The sequence below is a fragment of the Primulina huaijiensis genome, chromosome 7 (assembly GCF_012295235.1).
Source record: "Primulina huaijiensis isolate GDHJ02 chromosome 7, ASM1229523v2, whole genome shotgun sequence".
NCBI classification, from domain to species: domain Eukaryota; kingdom Viridiplantae; phylum Streptophyta; class Magnoliopsida; order Lamiales; family Gesneriaceae; genus Primulina; species Primulina huaijiensis.
This window is the reverse complement of record NC_133312.1, coordinates 21,114,606-21,125,198: the sequence shown is the minus strand read 5'-3', so window position 1 is coordinate 21,125,198 and position 10,593 is coordinate 21,114,606. Positions and strand designations below refer to the sequence as shown.

General features: G+C 30.7%; 1 protein-coding gene across 1 annotated transcript; it reads left to right on the top strand.

Annotated features, from left to right (window-relative positions):
* The first annotated feature begins 4,921 nt into the window (after nt 1–4,921).
* LOC140981723 (sugar transport protein 13-like) lies at nt 4,922–8,212 on the top strand. The gene is made up of 5 exons (XM_073448137.1): nt 4,922–5,156; nt 5,491–5,813; nt 6,537–6,661; nt 6,973–7,261; nt 7,372–8,212. Exons 1-5 carry the CDS (start codon nt 5,024–5,026, stop codon nt 8,077–8,079), a joined length of 1,578 nt encoding a protein of 525 aa, XP_073304238.1. The 5' UTR covers nt 4,922–5,023; the 3' UTR covers nt 8,080–8,212.
* Nucleotides 8,213–10,593: the final 2,381 nt, after the last annotated feature.

The window sequence follows — 10,593 nt, the reverse complement described above, 5'->3', positions numbered from 1 at the left end:
GGTTTACTCATCTCACGAATAAAGATTCGTGAGACCATATCACAAGAGATATATTCTTTATTTTTAAATAAAATATATTATATTAGAATAATTTTTTTTATCAAAATTTTTCTTATGTTATATTTTCTCATAATACAATATAAATATGATATGTTTTTAAAATTTTAAACATTAAAAACTAATATGATGTACTTTTGATTAGATGGAATAAGTGTTTTAGAGAAATAAAAAAAATCAAAATATTATTTTTCCATTTCTTTTGTCGATTCCCTAAATCCTCTTTTCTTTTGTGCTCCTTCACTTTTTTAGGTTACACCTTTTCATCATAGACTATGAAAAAGGAGCCCAATCCTGTCCAATCCATAACCCTATGGTTTTCACACTTTATTTACACATTATAAAATGCTCTTTTGTTTATTTTTGTAAGATCCAAACTAATAATTGTGGTGTAGAATTTATATTGTAAAGTTTGAAAGTTTTATTTATTTATTTATTTATTATTATTATTCAATCAGAATATAAGGCAACGCACTTGGCCATATGTATATATAATAAAATCAAGAATTTTAACTCACCCAACAAGTGCTTAATTTTGTAGGCATTTATTAATGATTTCCTATCATCTTTTGTCACTAGCATTGAGGAGACATTTATTATTAGTGATAATTTGATAAAGAGGAAAATAATTTTTTTGTCATTAACTTATTTAATTCAGGGTTTTGGTTAGTTAAGTTTTCAAAATTTGGTTAAGGTGCAGTAATTTTTAATCTTCCGCTATTTTGGTCAAATTGATGATGACACTGGAAAATGCTGACATTACATTTCAAACTGCTGAAGTGTCATAAAAATTTGTCGAATAATCAGATGTCATGTAAGTAGTTGTCGGCCAAAATAGTTGAAAATAAAAAATTAATGTATCAAAATTGATCTTTTAAAACTTAATTAACAAAAATCCAAAACTGGATAAATCGATAGACCATAAAATCATTGGGCCATTGGATTAGGAATACGGGCCGAATTCGAACGGACTAATTGTTGTCTTCTTGGATCGCAATGGACTTAACATGGTCAAATTTGGTAACTCCGCTTAAATATACGGCTCCTTTTATTTTTTTCAAATTCATTTATAATATTTAATAAAATAGAAATTAAAAAAAATTATTTTAAATAAAAGAGTCCATGATTTCTAAGTGTCGATGATTTATTATTTGTCTCGGCATCTTCTCACAAATTAGTGAAATTAGATAGGACGAATTGGTATAAGATAACTTTTAGCGGGTCAAAAGTTATAAATTCGACCGAAAATGTGAAATATTCTAAATAAAAATGATGAAGATAAAAGATGTAGGGTTACTTGTGTGTTTGCCTCGTCAAGCATGTGATCACATCACTTTATCGTCGTGCTTTAGTACACCAAAAAAAAAAAAACAGAGGTTTATTATAAATATTGATTTGAGACCAAATATAATTATTCATTGTGAGATTTGTTATTATTTTGTGATATTTTATATTGAATTTATCATGAGATTTTAATAAAAAGAATTTCTGTAATGAATTTATTGTGTTGTAAGACTTGATTTACAAATTTGGTTGTACATATAGTATTACTCATATAATATACCTGATAATACTTCTATCATAAAAAAGATTAACAAATTCATCAAAAGATAGATGGAATAGTTCTTCACATGATTTATGTGATAATCATAGTAAATTATCCTTAAAAAAAGAAAAAAATTTAAAATTCACGTTTAAATTTTATAAGTGTGCGTGTGGACCAAAAAAGTAAATATTTCTTAATAAAGTAGCAACAAATTTTTTTACCTTTTTTTCGTCCTTCTTGAAAATAAAGTGTTTATAGATTCAAAATTTATATTATTAAACTTATGAAATTCAATTAACGTACGATTCATACAACTTACATGTATCATCGTTTTCCGCTGATTTATTATGACTATAATTTATAAATACGAGAGACCTCAACTCAAAATGCTAACCCGCCATGTTGGTCCGCGCTATGTTAATGGGTTGAGTTGATAATTTCTCGACTCATTCAAATGATGGATCACTCCACCTCGTGTTCCAAATATAATTAAAAATTGACGGGTTGACCCATCTCATCCAGGCAAATAGGCGAGTTAGGTTAATAATATCTCAATCCGTCCAATTGACTGGTTGTGATGGGTTAAAGACCGGTCCATTCGCTGACCTGTTTTGACAACACTAGAACTTTATCGATTATAATCTGATAATGGTTTAACGTGCTTTTAGTGCAATGAATGTGGAGTTAGTGGAGCTATTAATATGTCGGATTCAATCCTACAATTTATGCACTGAATTTCAATTATTAAGTAATTCCATAGATTATCAATGACCAGACATTCGGAACATAGCTAAGATGTTGGGCAGACATTGTTTGGGTTCGAGAGTGGGATAGCTACCCATAGTAGGACCAAACGCCGGAATAAGGGGGTGGTGGTCCTTATTCTCTGCTCATGGTAGGAGATGGCATGCCGAAGTGAAGAAGGTGGCTCTATACGGAGAGAATGTGGGATCTCTTTGTACAGGTAATTTCCGTGTTTTTGGACCTCTTTTCTTTGAGGGATGTCGTATATTGGCCATCTTAATATTGACTTAGATAAACAACGCTTTTATCGCTAGGGCTCTTTCTCATAAAACCCTGCACTTGTTGGTTTAGCTAACTCTTTGTTTTATTGATGCCCTCCGAGGACCTGACCAGAAAAGAGAAAAAAAATATGAAGATCCTCTCTTTAGAAATCCCCTCCGACGATGGACCGAGGCAGAGCCTTGGCCCTCGTACACCCAACCATCACAAACTAATCCATTAGCTTAATCAACAAAAGTTTGATGAACTATTCAGTCTAATACTATGAGTCAATAAAACCATGACAAATATATATACACACATCATTTTGTAATATTATATTAATTTTTATTTTATTCAAATTATTATTTATCCTTTTTTTATTAAATTAAATGATAAATTTTATTAAAAAAAAGTTGTGATTTTGAAAGATTATAGATTAAAATTAATCACCAATAGTAATCAGAATAGAGCAATTAATTAGTTAATTACCACTCTAATGCATAATCCCGTCTTATTTTTTTGCTAAAAAACTTTCATTTCTGTTGGAGGGGACATCATTAGGAGATCATACAACTTTATTGTGCACGTTTTTTCTTGCAAATTAATGATTGCATTTTATTCCTTTGATCAAAAGGTATTGGGTGGTGAACCAATTATATTCAAGGGTTACTATCACGATGATCAATTTATTCTTAAAAATATAGAATTAAGGAATATTTAGACAATAATAAAATATCTAAGTATATCTACACATGCGTGAATTATCTGTTTTCTCTGAATTATTGTGGCCGTGCAACATTTGACGTGAAGAACAAAAAATAAAACTTTTAAACTAGGTGAATATAGATCCTGATTTGAACGTCAAGTTATATTTTCATCGGTTTGATACGACCAAAATGATTGAATTAACTTGAAAATGAAAAGGAAATGCTTCAATCGATAAGAACGCATGGCCAAGTCATTTAGAATTATAACAAATTTTTTTTGTCACGCTCCGAGCTCGGGCCCTGGTCCGCGTCTGCGTGACTGTACAATGGACTCCTATATCAACTAATTCGTATTCATCCTCGCTTTACGAAAATGATTAACCCAAGTTGCTATAAAAGTTCATTGTAAGTAATTATAAACTCATTTTAAATCTTTAATTTTTAAGTTGTGTGACAATGATATCACATATTTTACTTATTCTTACTGGATTTTCCAAGCCAAAAAGTTATTTGTAGGGCCAACACAATTTCCGATCACAAATTTTTATTAATCTTCACTTGAAATTTGATTTTTTTTTTAAATGGAACATAAAGCTATATTGTTACATTAGTCGACGTTTGATGCATCGATAATTAATAATAATTAAATCACTGTAAAAATTGATATTTTGAAATATAAAAAATGTTGGCTTAATTAATAGTAATGAAATTGTTGGGAAAGAAAACTCAACCATTTCATAAATAAATAAAGAGGTGGAGATTCTTTTAGGCTACACGCTTGGAGTAATGAATTTTATTTGGGAGGAGATACTTGATTCGGATAATGATTTGAGACGTGTATTTCAAATGATATTCATCTTGAATATATTTGAATATAACATAATTATTATTGAATTATCATAACAGCTTGATAGTAAATTGATTTGAAATTCACTTGAATTTTATTCATCAAAACAAATCAAATAATTTTAAATTAATGAATTAAATCTATCAATCCAAATACAACCTTAATTTCAATTGGAAGTCTTCTTTAACTTATTTTGATATATAACCTAGAATAAAAAAAAATATACGAACAAAATTATATCATTCATATTTACATACATGGGTCACATATCTCTATACAAGAGGATCAATTCTGAGGGGTCTTATCCAACTTGCACAAATATGTATTAAATTAAATTAATGTCTGAAGATATCTATTTCAAAATAAAAAGGTATATATATATATATTTTTTAATTTGAAAATTATTTTTGAATTTTCAACCACACTGGTCGTAAAGGTGGTAGTAAGCAATATCAAAATTTTCAACATTTATTTCTTTACTAAAAATAAAAACATGTGTGAGGTAAAAATTTAAGAGACGTGAGTTGACTATTCATATTGCCGTCAACATGGAAGAAGAAGCAAAACTGTATAAAATATAGTAAGTCAAGAAAAATGTAAGAAATTAATTTTTTTTAAATAATATTGTAACATGGACGTGTAATGATTTTAAAGGACCATATAGGTTCCTATGCCCCCACAAGTTACAATTTCATGACTTATACTTGTCTATATAATGCCTTTCAACTTTTGGCATATTGCATTTAAAAAACTCAAGACTCATCTAAAGCTACTCCTTCCACTTTTCTCTCCTTCCAAATTCCTTTGGTTGTTTGGAGAAAACAATAGTTTCTAGTTCGATACATTAAATATCGCATAGAGATGGCAGGAGGAGGGTTTGCGACCTCGTCCGGAGGGACTGAATTCGAGGCGAAGATAACTCCTATCGTTATCATCTCTTGTATCATGGCAGCAACTGGAGGCCTCATGTTCGGATATGATGTTGGTGTTTCAGGTCAACAATTCGTTATTTTTTTAAACTTTTTTATTTTTAGAGATTTATATTAAAATTTGTGTGTGATTAATCACTTGATAATTAGTATTATTATTATTGTTTTTTTTACTACACAGTAATTTCACGTAACCCCAAGGAAGGGAAATATCATTAGCACATGATTTCACATGGTTACGCTAAGAGAAAAGGATATGCCACTCACTCGTTTATTGGCGTGCGGCCCACATTTTTTTTTTTGTGGTGACCCGACGCCAATCCATGTCTGTATGGCGTGGAATTCAAAAGCACCAACTTTTGCCATATTACCTATGAATTTTATTCATCAAAATTACAGGTGGAGTGACGTCAATGCCCGATTTCTTAAAGAAATTCTTCCCAACAGTCTATGAGAGGACGAATGCTCCGAGACTAAAGAGTAATTACTGCAAATATGATAATCAAGGGTTACAATTATTCACATCGTCCCTATATTTGGCTGGCCTTACTGCGACTTTCTTTGCTTCATACACAACAAGAAGGCTCGGGCGTAGGCTAACCATGCTAATTGCCGGGTTCTTCTTTGTTGCTGGAGTTGTTCTCAACGCTGCTGCCCAAGACCTGGCCATGCTTATCATTGGCAGGATTTTACTCGGTTGCGGGGTTGGTTTCGCGAATCAGGTAATTCATATTATGCATGGATAACACATTCATTTCAAATGCATTCACCCACTTCGACTCAAACTCGAACACTATATATCTACCTAGACACTTATTAAAACATTTTAAATTTTCATTTTCGAACAAAAAAGAAAACAATTTTTACATCCTAAGATTATTATAATATAAATCGACACTTTAAATACTCACCTATACATCATAATTCATAATAGTTTAACATCATGTAATATAATTTAATATCATTTTATTCAAACATAGCAATAATGTGTAGAATATAACTGTATCATTAATATTTGACACGTATAGTACTATGGATTGGTGTTCAAATTCAACTTTCTTTAAGTTCGAGCATTGACTTAAAAAACATATAATTAAATCTGTTGTCTAAATATTTAATGACAGTTTCCACCTTTTGCGTTTAGTAGTAATAATAATATATTATTGTTCTTCCAATGAGTCATAATGAATAAGATTGAAGTTCAAATATAAGATACTTAATATTAGGTTTAATTTGACTATATGAACAAAATATTAAAAACAAATTCGATGGTTTGGTTTGGCATCATTATATTCTTTAATCCTTTATTCTTTTTTCTTTGTTTTTTTGTGGGTATCTATACCTTACTTGGTCAGTTCAAATTCATGCGCATTGAAATGTTACATGATAATTAATTACTTTGAAGGGAAAAAACAAATTAATATACGTGAATATATAATTTTCAGGCAGTTCCATTGTTTCTATCAGAGATTGCGCCAACAAGAATACGTGGAGGACTCAACATTTTATTCCAACTTAATGTCACCATTGGAATACTCTTTGCCAACCTTGTTAATTACGGAACTTCCAAGTAAGATTTTCTTTTATTATTTACCTTGTATATGTTCTGTAACACGTAACTCAACAATATTTGGTGCCAATTGTTGATATTCCAACAAGAAAACGATTAAAATTACAAAAAATCGAAGTTATTGTAATAAAACTGGAATGCGACTAAATAAATTATCAAAATCATAACGAGACCAACTTATAAGAGACTATCTTATAAGACCACTAGACCAAAAGCTCGTAAAAATTTAGTGATTAACAAAATTTTCAAGATAAATTTAAGTCAGTTGCTGACTTTGCATTTTGTGTTTCCTCTAATGGTGAATCATACAGGATCGATGGATGGGGATGGAGGGTGTCTTTGGGGTTAGCAGGGATCCCTGCAGGGCTGCTGACGCTAGGTGCCTTGCTCGTAACCGACACCCCAAACAGTCTGATCGAACGTGGTCATTTAGACGAAGGAAAAGTCGTGCTCAAACGAATTCGAGGTACAGAAAATGTGGAGCCCGAGTTCTTGGAACTCGTGGAGGCGAGTAGGATCGCCAAGCAAGTGAAACACCCTTTCAAAAATCTGCTCACGAGAAGGAATAGGCCTCAATTGGTCATTGCTGTCGCCCTACAGGTAATCTTGTTAACTTGCTGTAAAAGGATTTCTGCATTTTAAATACATTAATTAACGATATATATTATATATAATTTGATCTGAAAATTTTGGATGACACATTGCTGCAGATTTTTCAACAATTTACGGGGATCAACGCGATCATGTTCTATGCGCCTGTCCTCTTTGACACCCTGGGGTTCGGAGGCGACGCTTCTTTGTATTCGGCTGTGATCACCGGTGCAGTCAATGTCATATCTACTGTGGTATCGATTTACTCGGTCGATAAGTTGGGAAGGCGAATGCTCCTGCTGGAAGCCGGGTTCCAAATGTTTCTGTCACAAGTGGTCATAGCCATAATACTAGGCATCAAGGTGAGTGACCACTCAGATGATCTTCGCCATGGTTACGCGATCTTCGTCGTGATCATGGTGTGTACGTTTGTGTCGGCCTTCGCGTGGTCATGGGGACCTCTTGGATGGCTTATCCCCAGCGAGACGTTCCCCCTCGAGACTCGTTCAGCAGGGCAGAGTGTTACGGTGTGTGTCAACCTGCTTTTCACATTTGTGATTGCACAAGCCTTCTTATCAATGCTTTGCCACTTCAAGTACGGAATATTTTTGTTCTTTGCGAGTTGGGTTCTCGTTATGTCGGTTTTCGTGTTCTTCTTGGTGCCGGAGACGAAGAACGTGCCGATCGAGGAGATGACGGAGAGGGTATGGAAGAAACATTGGTTGTGGAAGAGGTTTATGGATGATGATAACGTGGATGAGGAATTTGGGAAGGATGGCATGAAAAACGGGATTGCCAAAGGATATAATCCTAATTCTCAATTATGAAATAGCTAGTGTAAGGTGTTCTATTTATAAATAAAAAGAGAAATCTCGATAGACATATTATTACATAGATATATTATTATTGTTATTATGTAATACAACGAGGTTTCATTTCACAAGTCAAATTCAACTGCTCTATCTCGAAGTCACGGACAATGTTTCAACAATTTCATTTAAAAATTTATGTACAACACTTAAATTAAAGCACGTCAATGAGAAGAATTAGAAAGTTACGATCATCTTATTCACATAAACCCGTAAGATCGTCTCACAATATACATACTCATTTATCAAATACATAAATTTTATTTGAGTCAATATACATTTGGAGGTTTTTGTGATTTTGTGCATAATACAAACAAGACTATTGGATCTAAAATAAGACTTCAGACACATATAGGAAATATATTTATAGGTCATATAAAACTATTCTTAATTAGTAAAATTAATATTTCAACAAATTCTTACATTTGTTCCTCAAAATCCAAATAAAAATTGTTTTGAATTAAGAAAAGGCAACGTAAACCAAATTCTTCTTATTACACCTATTTACTAATTATTTTCCGAAATGAAATTACTATGATATTGTTCCCCATTTACATGATTAGTAACCAAATCTCAAATCCATCCATTGACGTTATATTTATTGTTTTTATCCAACGTTGGATAATGTAAATACTTTCATTTAAGGAAGAAAAAACTAATAACGAGCACGCATGAATAGATTTTGTCTTAATTGCGACTGCTCTTTGTCTATACACAAACATATGTAAAAAAGTGGGGGAAGAAAACATTTTTGTGTTATATTTTCTTCGTAAGAACAATATTCAATTCCTAGAATTGTCTTGACTAGCCAAATAGATAATAAAGTAAATAGAATGGCGACCTTCTACTCAGAAAATAATTTCAAGTCTAATATCACAGCATATGTGTTGGTTTGCTGGCTTCTTGCGGCTGTTGGAGGTCTGATGTTTGGTTATGACATTGGCATTTCAGGAACATATATATCATGTCAAAGTTAGGGAAAATTGCAATTTTAGTTCGNATTGGCATTTCAGGAACATATATATCATGTCAAAGTTAGGGAAAATCGAAATTTTAGTTCGACTAGCATAAAAGCACGTGCATCCGCACGTAAGCTCATATTCTAAATAATTAAAAATTAAATTAATAATAAAAATATTTTTTACTCTTTTCATATTGATCATCCAATTCATCAAACAACATTTCTTTCGGGAAAAAATAGATCGAAACAAATTATAAGAATTTGGAATAATGATTTGTCAAATTAAGTACTAAATTGAACTAACATAACAATACAAATACAATGATATGAAATGATTTGAATTGATTAAGCAATATAAAACTGTAAATAGAATTATATGAATGTATTTTAATTAATTAAGTAATATAAGAGTAGAAGAAAATATTTTAGTATATGATGTTGATATTTATCTACTCATTACATCAATTAATTGATAAATATGCTCCTAAAGTTAAAAAATTACATATTAAAAATCTAAAATAGTACTTACTTATAATTTTGAAATAACTTAGAACATGTGACAACAATTTTCATTTTAAGTTATATTTTAAATTATAACCACGTAAATATTGTAAATTCGAAATCTTTCAAAAACCTATATTTTGTTAGTCTGAGTTATATAAAATAATAATAAACCATTACATTAGCTAAAGAAAGCCTATGGACACAAATTGTATTTTGAGAGAAAAAATTAATATATTTAAACATAAAAAGTGAAAATAAAGTAAATAAATACTCCATCCACCCTTTCTAGGGAAGACAATGGGGCGGAGCGGGTTCGGAGATGAGGATAGTAAGCTTATATCTGCCCCGAATTACTTTGGAGATTTTAAAAATTACCCGAATCAAACCTGAAAAAATCAGGGATCTCATCCCCGTTTGTATCATAGTCAAATTATATACAATATTTTTGTCACTTATTTGGCTGTGAATTTTTTTCTTAAAATTTCATAAATAGTATAATATATTGGCCGTGGATTATATATATATATATATATTATAAATCAAAAGAGCACATAATAGCAAATTTCATTTATTGAATTTATAAATTTGTGAGAGATAAATTTTTTTACAAAATTGCTTCTATCATCCATTTTTAAATATTAAATAAAATGGTCATAAAATATGTGAGACGATGAAACTAATTGTTTAAAATTTTTGCCTTAAATTTATTTATTATGAGAGTTGATTTTGGAACTTAAGTCAAAAAAAGATTTTAGTTCTGATTTTGGTTTCATTATTTTTGAAAACCATGGTCGGGTTTAACTTTAGACCCTTAATGCCTAAATCTTAAACATTCTTAGTAGATGTTTTCAATACTACCAAATTTTGTTTATTGAATTTATAAATTTGTATGATATATAATTTTTTTNGTAGTATAAAGATGGATTATTTGAGAAATTTAATATAGGAGTTACATTTTATTTTTGAAGTGATATAAGTTACTACAATCAATATATATTGTTGTAATG

Excerpts from the sequence above, each read along its gene's own strand:
- LOC140981723 (XM_073448137.1), top strand. The coding sequence starts at position 5,024 with ATGGCAGGAGGAGGGTTTGCGACCTCGTCCGGAGGGACTGAATTCGAG. Across the intron at positions 6,662-6,972 it reads GTTAATTACGGAACTTCCAA|GATCGATGGATGGGGATGGA; the intron begins GTAAGATTTTCT and ends TGAATCATACAG. Across the intron at positions 7,262-7,371 it reads TCATTGCTGTCGCCCTACAG|ATTTTTCAACAATTTACGGG; the intron begins GTAATCTTGTTA and ends ACATTGCTGCAG.